The sequence below is a fragment of the Triticum dicoccoides genome, chromosome 4A, assembly GCF_002162155.2.
Source record: "Triticum dicoccoides isolate Atlit2015 ecotype Zavitan chromosome 4A, WEW_v2.0, whole genome shotgun sequence".
Classification (NCBI taxonomy): Eukaryota; Viridiplantae; Streptophyta; class Magnoliopsida; order Poales; family Poaceae; genus Triticum; species Triticum dicoccoides.
Window position 1 is genome coordinate 165,347,353 of NC_041386.1, and position 14,373 is coordinate 165,361,725.

The 14,373-nt window shown below is 45.9% G+C and overlaps 2 protein-coding genes across 2 annotated transcripts; one reads left to right on the forward strand and one right to left on the reverse strand.

The window, feature by feature from the left end:
• The first annotated feature begins 2,312 nt into the window (after positions 1-2,312).
• On the forward strand, positions 2,313-3,827 carry LOC119285549 (F-box protein At5g46170-like). The gene has a single exon (XM_037564846.1). It carries the CDS (start codon positions 2,440-2,442, stop codon positions 3,553-3,555), a length of 1,116 nt encoding a protein of 371 aa, XP_037420743.1. The 5' UTR covers positions 2,313-2,439; the 3' UTR covers positions 3,556-3,827.
• Positions 3,828-7,378: 3,551 nt separating this feature from the next.
• On the reverse strand, positions 7,379-12,925 carry LOC119285550 (endoplasmic reticulum-Golgi intermediate compartment protein 3-like). Its single transcript, XM_037564847.1, has 13 exons — positions 12,692-12,925; positions 11,833-11,906; positions 11,273-11,356; positions 11,070-11,150; positions 10,017-10,097; positions 9,790-9,882; positions 8,984-9,163; positions 8,820-8,887; positions 8,647-8,707; positions 8,365-8,418; positions 8,195-8,284; positions 7,888-7,954; positions 7,379-7,777 (listed from the first exon to the last, which is right to left on the reverse strand). The coding sequence occupies exons 1-13, from the start codon at positions 12,828-12,830 to the stop codon at positions 7,686-7,688; spliced, it is 1,164 nt and encodes a 387-aa protein (XP_037420744.1). The 5' UTR covers positions 12,831-12,925; the 3' UTR covers positions 7,379-7,685.
• Between the last annotated feature and the right edge of the window lie 1,448 nt (positions 12,926-14,373).

Here is a 14,373-nt window from a genome sequence, read left to right on the forward strand (position 1 = left end):
CAATCCTTTCTGATATCATCTTCGATGTATCCTGTCCTATTGATGATTTGATATCAAGCCTTGCTACTGGGATTGTCCATCTGGTATTGACATGATTTTCTGTGTTGATCCTATGCGTTGAATCGTCCTTGTGACGGTTGTGTCGGTGTCTTCCCACTTGTTGAAATAACTGTTTACCCTGCCAACGTCCATGTGTCAATAGTGGCTTGTCGGGCTCATACTGCCATTGTGGTGTCGTATCCGGTTGGCCCAGTTTACTGATAGTGTCATGTGTTGTCCGGTGATTCGTGTATCGAGTTTTTGCGGCTTGGTCTGTGACGGGTTCTGGCTATATATCTGGCTTCTTCAACCATGCCCACAAGGTGTTCGACATTTCTCCGCAAGGTACAAATGGACAGTGGCGACGAGTACTTTTTCAACAATTTCATTTGCGATTCAGATGACTCGTCGTCCGGCGGTGAGGAGATGGTGGTTGCTGTTTGGGCGTCCATGACCACATTAGTAGGTAGCGGCCGGTGTTTCGGGCCTCGACTATGGGGCATACTCCGGCGTTGAATCACAACAGAGAGAGCGGTTATTGCCTACTCTGGCGGGACTACTTCCAGTCCCCTGGCCCGCTCTTCAAACACAACCTATTCCGGTGCCGCTTTCGGACAGCTAGACATTTGTTCAACCGTATCCGGGAGGGTTGGTGGCGTACGATAACTATTTCGAGCATAAGGAGGATGCTCTGGGAAAGGTTGGCTTCTACTTAGTGGACTACTCTTGTGAAGATAATCCCCAACCCAATAGGAGAGAAGAGGAAGGGATTTGCCCAAGCACAAGGGAGTGCTAGAAAGGATGTGGAGCGTGCTTTCGGTGTTTTTCAATCTAGATCGGTGTCCTGCTAGAACATGGAGCACAAAGAAATTATGGGAGAGGATGACTGCTTGTGTGATCATGCACAACGTGATCGTAGAGGATGAGAGCGAGGATGAAATCTATGATCAAGGGTTTCAATTTCAGGGTGAAAATGTTGTGCCTATGCATGGAGGAGCGACAACGTTTGCACGCACAGTTCACCGAATTTTATCATCAAATACGTGATTGGAAAACTCACATTTAACTACAAGATGATTTGGTTTAGCATATGTAGGCTCACGTCGGGAACCAATAGATGTATCAACTTTTTTTTCAAATGTATTTGTGACCATTTTAGCTTGTAAGCCATGCAATATTGTTTGGTTGTGAAACTATGAAATATTTGTATTTGTTCGTATTATGTGAACTTTGATTGTGAAACTATGAAATAGTTGTACTTGTTTAAATTATGTGAACTTTGGTTATAAAACTTTGAGTATATAAGCGCGTTGGGAGCACCGTCAACCCAAACACGAAAGAAGCCGTACACACCGACCCAAACAAACAAACTGCGTGTTGGTTTAGGTCGACACGTTGGAGTTGCTCTAACAGCCTACCCTAGCATGAAACGGTGCAAAATAAGTGCTACTCCTTGCATTGGACTGCAACGCCGTCCTCTCTGATGAGCTATATAGGCTTGTGTTTGGTTGAGTTGGTAAAAAGAAGCAGTTGAGTTGGGTTATGGCAATTGGCAATTGGCAAGGCAGTGGAGTGGAGTCACACTGTGTGCGTGGGCGTGCGTCGTGCGGAGCCGTATCCGATTCTTATTCCCGCCTGCCTGGTAAACCGGTCACGAGAAAAGCAGGCCCGCCTTTTTGCTTGGATACGTGGTACTCTCATTAGCCCAACCCCAACGGAAATGAGCACTGTGCTAGACAGGTAGGGTGCACATTTTCGTGCTGGGAGAAAATGAAGTTGCACGTTTTTGTACGTCCTAGTACTCCATCCATACCTACATGCCTTTCTTTTGTCACTGGCAATTACACCTAGTGTATCCATAACGTAGCGTATGCAGATTTTCTGAAAAGTCAAACATTACAAACTTTAGAGTTTCCACGTGTGACGTGGGAGGAGAGGTTGTCCTCTTGATGTATCTAAGAAGTAAGAATATGTATTTAATATTCTAGATGTATAAGTTTTTCTCTACAAACTTGATCAAAGTTTATGAAGTTTGATTTTTTTTTTAAAAAAATGCACTGAACAATGGCTACTGCCTGCCTACTGGTAAGGAGCACAGGGAGGAAGAAGAAACAAGGGGAGGTAAAGAAAAGAAGAAGAAAAATGGTCGTCCTGCTCTCTCCCTCCCTCTCTCTTAACGGTATGATTAGGATTAGGGTGGTGCCCGACAGCGAGTCATGGAGTTAAACAAGAGGAGAGGTCTCGCTCGCGCGCCTTTATAACTCTCTCCCCCTCGCCATCCATTACTCACCATCACCACCACCCTCTTCATCCTCCTCCAACCGGAACCTCACCAACTCCACCTCCTCCTCCTGCTGCTGCCGCTGTCTCTCTCGCGCGCGCGCCACAGCTGAAGCCAGAATGCAGTCCAGGCACCGGGTGTTCGCCGAGGACCTGCTCCTGGCGCAGCTGCAGGGGGAGGACCACTTCGACAGCGTGCCGGACTCGCTGGTGCTCCTCATCTTCAACAAGCTCGCCGACGCGCGCTCGCTCGGCCGCTGCTCCGCCGTCTCGCGCCGCTTCAACGCGCTCGTCCCGCTCGTCGACGACGCCTGCCTCCGCATCGACCGCGTCATCGCCGCCGCCGACGCCGACGACGCGCTCGCCCTCCCGCGCCAGCGCGGCGTCCTCTCCGGCCTCCTCAAGACCGTGCTCCTCGCCGTGCTCAAGCCCTTCGGCGGACACTGCGACGCCGGGGCCAGGCCCGCCGGCCACGCGGCCGCCAAGCACGCGCCGCACCACTCGCCCGCGCAGGTGCTCAAGAACTTCAGCAGCATCCGCAACCTCCGCATGGAGCTCCCAGTCTCCGACGTCGGCACCGACGACGGCGTCCTCCTCAGGTGGAAGGCCGTCTTCGGCACCACGCTCCAGAGCTGCGTCATCCTGGGCGGGACAAGGCTGGAGCACGCCTCGCACCCGCCCTCCGCCTCCGCCTCCGCCTCCGGGGCCCCGGACGAGCACGACGCCTCGCAGGGGGACGACGACAATGGGAGCATACCCGAGTCCTTCTACACCAACGGCGGGCTGAAGCTGCGCGTGGTGTGGACCATCAGCTCGCTCATCGCTGCGGCCACCAGGCACTACCTCCTCCGCGAGATCGTCAAGGAGCACCCCACCCTGGAGCGCGTGGAGCTGACGGACGCGCACGGCCAGGGCACGCTGTGCATGGAGCGCCCGCAGCTCAAGGAGTTCACCGACAAGCCGCTCGCCGCCGCCGCCGCCGCCGCCAACCGCACGCAGGTGCCGGCCTGCAACATGAAGCTCCGATACGCGCCCATGCTGGAGCTGTCGGACGGGACGAGGATCCAGGGCGCGACGCTGGTGGTGATCAAGCCCGTGGGCGAGGCCGGCGGCATCGGCGGTGGGCGCAAGGAGCTGGACGAGTTCGTGGCCGGCGCCTTCGACGGGCCCTTCAGGGAGGCCGTGGCGATGCTCAGCAAGCGCCGCACCTACCTGCTAGAGATGAACGGATTCTAATCCTTGCGCGATGGCGATGGCGATGGCGATGGCGATGGCCACCGGATAGATTGCTCTGCTCTGTTGGCTTCAGCTCTGCTCAGTGGCAGGCAGGCAGGCAGGCACACCGAGGTGTTACTTGTTGTTTGTAACAGCAGCGATCATGTCTCATACTACGTAGTATCTCATTTCTTCGCTACTGCCTTAGCATCATTTCGTTGCGGTGATGTGATGTGATCGATTAATGGATGAATGAAATGAAGTGATACGACATTACCACATAGTACTTACTATATCATTGTTCTCAATATAAAATTGTCTGCAATTTATACTACAGTAGTGAATAAGAAGTTGAGCTTTCCTCATCAACATGAAAAGGAGGAGACTGCATATCTAAACCGAGGTAGTGTGAGTTTGTGACCAGGAAACTAAACCACTGGTGCTTCAGGATAAGCTCCCACGTTGGTGCGGCCCTGAATTTGCATTTGCTCCTATCCTAATCCAATTGTCAAGAATGGTAATCCTATTGCTTCTCTCTTGCACTCTCTAACCCTTGTTCCTAGCCGGACTGAGATGAGAGTTACTTAGTGTTGGGGATAAGCTTTCCGCGATGCACACAATATCCATCCATACAGCAATTCGGATCGGCTTACTTACTTGATCTGCACTGCACATTCTTGTGCCAGACTAGGCAAATCTATTCCGGAGTGCATATGCTACTACTACTTTTTCTTTGTGTTGTACTAGTAGTAATGTAATCCACGCACGCATTATTGACCCGGAATTGGACGAGATGGACATTGTCAAAATGCTTGCTGTGTGGGAGGCAGATGAGATGCCTTGATCTTTATTATTATGTGATAATCATCCTTGACTTGTGGGAGGAGGAAGGCACCAAAACTGTGTAAGGATGGAGATAATGGCATGCTTTGCTGGGTTTGCATTGTGAGCTGCTGTGGATGACATGTGTGTGTCGCGATTACAGAGGGGGTTAGGCTAGACATAGCATGTTTTCCAGCTGTTTGATTCCTTGGGCTATCCATGAGTTCCTGTTGGTTACCAACCACCGGTGCTAGTGATTGTTGGTTGGATGAGCATGCATTTTGGTAGCACTATATATATTTTTTGGCGTTAGGTTAGTGACTGCGTAAAACAAAACGCATTTTCTTGTGTTGATGTAATGTAATGGAGCAGCTGTGCTGTGCTGTGCTGTGATCCTGGATTTCATTGATTAATCTGGTCTGTCTGTTGTGGAGGAGCTGGTGGAGGAGTGCGCTGCGAAGTTAGAGGAAGAAGAAGAAAAGGTAAGCGAGGGAGAGTACGCTCTGTTGCTGCTACTCCAATAAGGATTAGTTTTTGCACAAGTGTACTAAAATGAAATGAAATGGATGAAAAGGAAACATTCTAGGGCTTTTGGACGGTGGTTGGGTTAAAGGCCAATCGCTTTGCTCATGTTCTTCTCCGTCTGTCTGTCTGTCTGTGTAATGGGTTATGGTCACTGATGTGTGTGATCCCTGATGGACTCCATCTAATCTAATGGGTAATGACAGAAACTGGAGCAATGAGCCGGCACAGGCACAGCAAACAGTGCCAGAATCATGATGGGCATGAATGCTACTTAACACTTAACAGCACACCCATCATCATCAGCTAAAATCACCAACATTAAGACCATGCATCGTCTCAACTGTCTTGAGCAACAAGCACTCAGCAAGCCATCTATCTCAAATTCTCAAGGATGGATGGATAGACACCCGGATCGTTCTCGCCATGCATGCATGTGAGCATTATCCAGACGGACAGACATGTTGAGGCCTGAAACCACATCCAGCCAGGTCAACCTTCATCTCATTTCCCGTGGCTAATTAAACCAACGGCCGCATATGCATTTGCATTGGTGGTGTGGTGTGCAGGACGAGGGAATATTAGTCCCGCTCGCCACATGGGCTAATAAACTACTACTAGTACTAGTACATTGCGGTTAGTCTCTAATCCGTATCTTCAAAAACTATTAGCCTCCAGCGTGGCGTCGCTGGCCTTCTCTTGTCTTGCCGCTGGAAGAAGAAGAAGAAGAAGAAGAAAAGAGAGAATGTATTCGGCTATCCAGAAAGGCTACTTCATCGGCTTTATTATACTAATGATGAAAAGAATAACATATGGTGTCTATATTTTTCATCCACCAACATAGCTCTCCCTTTCAAACTAGCGGCACGAAACTAGATAGATATATGCTACACATATTGCATACAAGTTTAAAGAAGCAGAAGGATAAATCATACTACTACTACTGGTTGCGTCTGAACCTGTCGTGATCACAGCTTGTCTATTCGCTGAAGGAACTCTAGTAGCAGTGGCAGAGAATATATGTCCACTAAGGAACGGGGACAGGAACATGGGCCACAATGGCAATTCCCGGGCCTGCTCGACCATATTGAGTTTTTATATGTAAGCTTGTAAAGCAACAGCATCATCACCTAATAAATCAATCCATCTCTCGTACCACCACCGGTGGTATTTAAACAACAGCTGTTGTCCTGAAGCGAAGCGGTGGAAAGGAGCTGTTTCCCTGTAGATTAATGAATGAATGGATGAGTGAGCTAACCCTAACTCCAGCCGTCTCGTCTGGAGCAAACAATCACAGTCGGAGAGGGACACACACACACACACACTTGAGGATCTTCAGACGGGAATAATTAAATTATTATTTATATTTCACGCCCGCCCATATCGTCGACGTATCACATCGCAATGGTGGTTTTAAAACTGTGCGCGTTTAATGTGCTCCGATGCTCTTAAATTGGAATAGATAGTTGTTGTTTTTTTCGAAGAAGGCGTGGAGCGGAAGAGATGGTGACAGGGGGCCAATTTCGTACGCAGTACTGCTACATTTGGTGCCACGCTCGCGTCCTGAGGGCGCATCGTTTATACGATGGTCGATGATACTACGTACATACGCTTTTCCCATTGAGTAATGTATATACTAGGAGCACTTTTTTGCTCCACGGAGTGCTTGTTCCTAGCATTGAAACTGAAATAGAAACTGAATCCAACACTCAACAGTCGTAATGAGCTTACAAAGTAGTAGTAGCAGGAGTAGAGTAGAGTGGCATCGTGCCCGGAGACATCATCCTTTTGCCACTCCACCATTGATTGATTGATCCGACCGGGACACTCCACCCACGCTACACTGGGCTGCGTCGTCGGAGTCGGAGGGAGGGAGAGAGAGCACAGCAGTTGCTCTGACAGAGCGATCACTCTCGCATGGCATCGCATCATTTGATGGATGGATGGATCCAACTTTGGTGATATATATTCCTCCTGTCCGGGCCTTTGGCGGCCAGGAACATGAGCACATTCCCCCACTCCGATCGCTCTCACGCAATTAAGCCCGATACCCGCCTGCTTGTTCCCCTCCGCCTCCGTGTCCCTCCCTTGTTCCATTCGTCTCCTCCCGCTTTCTGCTCTCTTTCTTTCTTTTGATGATCCTCTTCATCTGACAAGGAAAAAGGCAAGGATGATGATGTGATGGGGGGCTTTCCCTGCCGGCGATGACCGTGCGTGGGATTGGGATTGGGATTGGGATTGGGGATCCCATGATACGTCCTTCTCCGCGGTGATGGCACCGCCGCGCCGGGGGAAGGCGACGAATCCACAAGCCCACTGCGCGCGCACCACACGACACTCGCGCCTATTTTCGCACGTTTCACGCAAGCCGCCACCAAATATACCGGCAAATGTACTGTATTTGGTCAAGTTTTCATAAGGCGGCGGCCTGACACAAGTAATAGTATTGCCAATCTATCATCTACTACTCCTATATCGTACCATGACATACGGCGGAACAGATCAAAATGGAGTTTTCAGCAACGTTGAGTTGAGGGTTTTGAGTATGTAAAATGTTGTTACACAAGACTTTGATGACCTATAACACAAACACTGCGATCCGACTGCTTACACAAGAAAGAAACAAGAAACCTCTATGTTCTGGGATCAAATAATTAGCAAAAGTCGACCAACTAGGAACTGTATTACAATAATATAATATTGACCAAAATTCCTCCTGAGCTCTCTGCTCGCCTTTCCAGGGCAGCTCAGCTTCTGGCTACCGTCCTACTGGCTGCCTGCCTGCCTAGATGCTGCTCAACTTGGATTTACCCCAGCTTTCCGATCTCCATCTTCTTCTTGATCGCACGATGACCATGGTACACAAAAGAATCTATGATGCCTGCCACGGTGAATATGCCTGCCACCAGAGTGAAGATCAACCATGGGTTAGAAATTTCTATCACCTCTGTCATGCGGATATATTTTGGAAGGAAAGCACCAACGTATGGTTACAAGTGTATCACACACCTCCAACAATGGCACATATGTTTGTCAGGAAGTGAAGAAGCGATGTGTTCTCTTCAGTAAAATCAACCTGTCAAAGTGCCACCTCATGATAAGAAACAAACGAACCTAATGGATTAAATGCAGTAGTGTATGCTTCTTTTCGAGCATACAGCACCATATATATAGTCATGATATAGGTCTCTTTTTGGGGGGGCGGACAAGCTTTGTTTCTATACAAAGTTGCAGACTATCAGTAGATGAACTCTCCTTAAGTGCAGTTCAAGCTTCAACAGTAGCAACATAAAATAAAAAGAGGTCCTTTCCTAACCTGAATTGGTGAAAATTCGTAGAAGAAATATACACCGGGCGGGGGCCTCGGGAGGCCAATTGCTTCTCTGAAGTGCTCCGTCACAGAAAACTGCACATGGAAGTTAAGTATTGGCCAGAAACTTTGGCTTGGTAATAAAAAGTAAACATTAAAAAAACCATGATGTTTACCTGATTTGAGTGAATCTTTCGCCCCCTAATATCTGTATAGATAGTAGGAACAACCTGTATAAAAAAGAGATGATTAGCAAACTGACGCAGAAGGTCGGCATCTCTTCATAAACATAGCAGCGTAATAGTGAACAGAACAATCGACTAGTTGTACTGAACTGGGTTTTCCCCTTTTATTTTCTAATTTGTAAGACTCTGTTCCGTTAACCCAGCTCCCCGTTTGGGAGGCGTGTGCAGACCAATTGAGGAATATGATAGCTTGATCAGTGTCTAACATCTTACCTTCACAAAATACTGGTACATCCCTGTTAATCCAGTTGTCTGCTCCTGTTTCCACTCTACACTGAAATACTCGAGAGAATCAGGGACATGGAAAATTGTGAACCAAAGAGAGACAAAAAAAAGTTGTTCGGCTTCATGAATTGAGAAACTGATCAGTAAGCACAGAATCGTACCCATCAAGAGGATTGATAACACCAGGAAACTCTTTCCCAAAGGACAGTTTGTTTATCTTGTGGCTTATCTGTTTCAGGGAAAGGGGGTAGTCGGCCATTAAAGGTCCATGTTTACGTTCAATACAATAATTGGACTGTAAATAGAAGGAAATAATTCTACTTGCATTGTAATTTTCTGGCTGGAAGTTCAACATATCTTGAAGGAAGTTGAATGCATGGTCCAAGCTTTTTCCTGGGGCAAAGTGAAAATTTCCAGCAACTTTATTGACATCTACAAACCCATGAATGTTGCAACCTTCGCCTTGTTCGTCTTTTAACCTTTGAACGAAGCCCTCTCTCTTGCACTGAAGAGCGTGTAAAGAAAGGAAAATAACAATAAGCAAAATACCAAAAGGCAGTCCACACTGATCAGTGGCAGACAGCAGCGACAGTAAACTAACTTCATAAAAGAACGGAACAGAATGCAATAATAAGCTAAAGGGATTTATATATTCATGTGACTTTCAAAAAATTAATCAATGTGTTCTAAATAGAAGCTAATGAGAAGTGTGATATTTACCTAACAATAACACAAAAACAGTTGTATTATAAAATTCTTCTTTTGATGAACGCACACTTCATAGCCAATGGGAATGCTTACTAGCATATCACTAGATGAAGACCAAGTTACTACTAGCATATGACAACATCAGGATGAATCTGTTAAGTATGAAGATACATGACTTAACGTATGTCGCAGGTACAAATTAGTCAGCTTGTGCTCTACCACATGTGGTTTGCTGAGTTTATAATTAACTGTTGTAAGCTATTGCTTTAATAACTTCCTTTTTAGTAGATAAACAGACAGAGGACCCAAGGAATACATCACATGTCACTATGGGGAACTACAGAGATAGTATTTGCTAAGAACAATGTACAGGAACAAGATTATGCTATCAAATAGAAGTGGAGGAACATGAATGTCCAATACCTGATCAATTGATTCTACGTTAGTGAGTGCCCAACCTTTCTTCCGATAGGAATCACGAACTTCTTCACAGGAGTTACAACACTGGTCATCTGACTGGTATAATTGTAAGTGCAATATTAATGATATTTTCAATCTAAATGAAATTATTGCAGTAATAAGCTTAAGTATATGGTCAGGGTCATAAGATTGACATAAACACATGATATCATTGCACTAGAGATACCTACCTCTTCGGAACCATAACAAGACCCACAGTAAACCTCATTGTGGTCAAGCCTTCCACCATGATTCTGCAATGGTCTTTCAATCTAGAAGAGGATCCAGAAGTTAGCTCAAAGTCAAGGAAGAATGATACCCCATTACATGCATATGTTGTGCACATATATTTAATCTTTAATAGGAAAAACATATCAGTCACTTCAAGGCACCACCCACCAGGCCACCATGCTCTGAATATGCACGAATTGTAATTGGTTTCTCAATTGTGTTTTTTTTTTTTTTTGAGAATCACAGTACAGACGCACGCTCACAAATATGTACATACACTCACCCCTATGAACGCACACATGCACACCCTACCCCTATGAAAACCTCTGAAAGACTGAGCCGGCGGGTCTTGAGATTGACAAAGCGTCAAACCTCCTAACCATCCAACCACAGGTTGGTTCTGTGTTGTGGTTTCCAATATATAACATGAAGAGTTACTCCCTGTGTTTCAAATATACGGCCTATTCTTGTGGTTTGCTATTAACAAATACTATAACATGCATGCAAATTTAAGATTTTGTTTTCTTTTATTTAATCATATTCCCTCCTCCTTTAACATCAATGAGTAAACAACCATAATAACACCATGAATAGCATGGTCCTTCAAATATTGTTTCAGTTGCGTGGCCTACTTGTTGGTCCCCGTACTTGAAAAAATATGCATTATAAGCACAAACAAAGGGAGTAATACAGTAATACTTTATATTTCAACCCTAGGTGGTTCTCAAAAGGCATAACATGAACAGTCACTATCAACTGCAAGGCAGCTAGCGAGCTTACAATACAAGCATTCAAAATCCATGGAGGCAAAACTCATCAGCGATAGTATCGGCTATCTTGAGAGTAAAGAAAAAGATTCACAAATTCAAGATCTGATTATACTATGATTGATCAATTGCAATGGATCTTGAATTAGCCATGCTAAAACACACAAGCAGTTCAAGTTATCATAAATTGTTAGATAAAAATACAATAGTTTCAATAACACACTACTTCAGTTTGGGAAAACGTACCTTAGGGGAACCAACTCCATCTTTTCTCGATTCAATTACATTACCAAGATGATCAATTCTTTTCTTCATTATGTCATGTCTCTGCAAAGTAGTCATTCAGCATCTCAAACAAGATAACAGATATATGCAGTAGAGCTCGGCAAACATTTTACATGATGATAAAAATAGAAAAGAGGGAAACTGTTGAAAAGTGTATCACATACTATATCATAATGTTGCTCTCCACTGACATCCATAGTATCAATAGCAACAAGAGAACAGGGAAGAGCGGGGAATGTAACATCAAACTGCAAAAACAAACATGTTTATTAGCAATGTGAAAAGAATGGAAAGTGTCTCACCAGGAATGGCATATATGGTCTGGGCTTTGACGGCTTGGCAAATATTTTCAGCTAGCTGGCTATCACTAGTTATTTAAGGTTCTTATGACAGATCGCCCATACAACATCTAAGAATATCAAGCTCATTATTTCCCAACCTGTGGAGGTCTGGACTAGAAAATGAAGGCTGTCTAAGTCTAACAAGCAAATCAGTTCCAGACATTGTCAGAACGGAAGGTAAATAGAGTTTTAGAATATACAAAAAATGAAGCCAAACTGATAAAAATGCGCAATTGAGTATAATAAGATCTTAGTTACATGCTTTCAAAACGTCTAACAAGCATGGAAGGACCAACATTAAACACCAAAGAAATAGACGAAACTCGCTAGAAGTACCAGGCAAATGGAAAGTTTGGAATGACAGAATGAGCATCTGCACTAACATTGATATGTAACCTTTCCCCTCTTGAGGTATCAACTGTGAGCTTACTCTCTGTAGCAGCATATAGATACAACCCTGCATATAAGTTAACACAGCAATAAGTTAATGCATAATGTGACCAAAGGGAAGCACCGCATTTCAGGAAAATATAGTTGCAACATGTAACAAGACCATCCCCCTTTACAGTTTTAGCGTGCCAAATTAATTTATGAGCATAGTAAGATGGTAAGACACTGCATCGCTGCACCTTATATTGATCCTAAAAATCCTGAAACCTGTAGTGAGAACAAAATTATAGGTGCCCCCAATCTAATTCAACTCCAATTGGTTACATCAAAGTATATCAAATAAGTAATGGAACTCCATTTCTAGTACTCCCTCCGTCCCACGATGGTAGCTTATATGTTAACTAAACAAAGAAAAGAACTTCACCATGGTAGCAGCATAGCCAATCTAATGGATGCAAGATTAACCACATCAGCACATCCACACACAAATGTGCACGCACACACCATCCCGGGACTCTGATGTCATCAACTCATACATAGCATCAAAATAGAACAAACAGCACCACTGGTAGAACTAGTCTAGTCCAAATGCATCTACCATGATAGTAATAGAATTGCGATTTTTTCATCCACTATTTTAATTTCTCAATTCAAACCAACAACATGGCCAACAAGCATACGTCTCAACCGCATCAAACATGCTCGATTTTCGCACCGAAACGCATGTAATTATCGGAAGGCAAGCAAAGCCATCGGGGACGGGACGGCGTGATCGAACTATGTCGGTGACAGAGTAAACGAAATTAAAAGGGATCTGGGACGGCGATGCGGGAGAGAGGGGATGGTACGTACGGATCTCTGAGAAGAAGAGGAGGAGGATAGCGAGGGAGGAGACGATGGTGATGAGTCCGCCGGAGAGGGTGCGGCTGTAGAAGTCCTCGTTCACCTTGGGGTAAGCGTCGAGGCTCCTCAGCTTGCTCCACAGCTCCATCTCTCCCGCTCACACAGCCAGAGAGATCGCCGGAGCCTTGGGACGAGAGGAGATCTGCGTGAGAGGGTGTTTCTGCAATTTGTCCGGGAGCAAAGGGGGGGTAATTTCGTTTTGCGAGGCTTTTGTCTGGATTCGTGTAGAAATGCTCCCCACTGGGGCCTCGGGCGTAATTGCCCTGCGACCGTTTGCTTTTTTTTTAACTTTATATATCTCCTCTCTTATATGTTTCAGTTTTTTTTTTGAGCATCAGTACAGACACAAGCGCTCATATACACGCGCATATACTCATCCCTATGAACGCACACACGCACACCCTAACCCCTATGAGCACCTCCGAGAGACTGAGCCGGCATATCATCTTGAGATTTACGAAGCCACCGTAGGCGCCTCGTCGTTGACGGGAACGTCTCCTTCCACTGAAAGCGCATCGCCGGAAATCCTGAAATAAATCCAGGAATAATGCGAGCACCAGGATTTGAACCCTGGTGGGTTGGGGATACCACTATCCATCTAACCAACTCAACCATAAGTTGATTCGCTCTTAATGTTTCAGTTGGTTGAATAGTATCATGATTTATTTTCGTCTGGTTTATCTTCGTCTCACATCCCATCATCATATCTCCTCACATTGATTTTTTTACCCTTACAATAAAAACTTTCCTGACTTTTTTAAAGTTTTCTAACTAGATACCTTATAAACGGGCAGGAACCGATAGCACATTACCAATAAAAACTTTTCTAACCTTTTCTTCTTTCCTAACTAGCCACGTTACGAATCAGTAGGAACCAATAGCACGTTACCAAACAATAAAATCCAGTTTTCTGGTAATTAATTTTTAATATCAAATTTCCTAATGCAACGATCCGTACTTTCCTAATAATTAAATAAAGTATGCGGTGACAATTTGTCTCGTTTGTTCCTATCCATCCAAAAAAACGCCATTCAACCTACCGTGTTTTTGTAGGGAAAATATCCTAGATTAATAGGACGTGATCGTGGTCTGATTTGATTGCACATGACGCGACGCACTTCGTAAAAGGAGCGTCGCACGCATTCCTCTCCAGACTTCACGGCGCCTCCCATCCTCCATGTCTACTGCCAGACCACGCAATACCTTCTCCCATTCTCCAGCGGTTCCGCATCCCTGCAACACCAACAGGCCCGCAGCCTCCCGGCCGCTGATCCTCCGTCATAGTCTTTGACCCCTCCCCGCACCCCGCCAGCGCGACACCTGCTGCCCCGCTCGCACATGTCGGCGTTGGTCAGTGTCTATCTCGCTTATCCCGCGGCGGAGCTTGCCACATCGTTGTCGGTGCCATGGCCATCTTGCACATGGAGCCACCTCTGCCAACGTCAACGACGAGCGCGACCCCGAGTACTGAGAGGCTATGCGAGGGCGATGAGGCCGAAGAGTCCAAGTTTGTCCCTTGGCCACCACCCTTCGTCTCGCACGCGACCACTGCACCATCTCGCTCGCACCAGCACGACACCCTCGCTACCATCCCTCGAACGACGCCCTATCCTCGCCTCCGGCTGCCTCCT

Excerpts from the sequence above, each read along its gene's own strand:
- LOC119285549 (XM_037564846.1), top strand. The coding sequence starts at position 2,440 with ATGCAGTCCAGGCACCGGGTGTTCGCCGAGGACCTGCTCCTGGCGCAG.
- LOC119285550 (XM_037564847.1), bottom strand. The coding sequence starts at position 12,830 with ATGGAGCTGTGGAGCAAGCTGAGGAGCCTCGACGCTTACCCCAAGGTG. Across the intron at positions 8,419-8,646 it reads TGTACCAGTATTTTGTGAAG|GTTGTTCCTACTATCTATAC; the intron begins GTAAGATGTTAG and ends TTTTTTATACAG. Across the intron at positions 7,955-8,194 it reads ACGAATTTTCACCAATTCAG|GTTGATTTTACTGAAGAGAA; the intron begins GTTAGGAAAGGA and ends GCACTTTGACAG.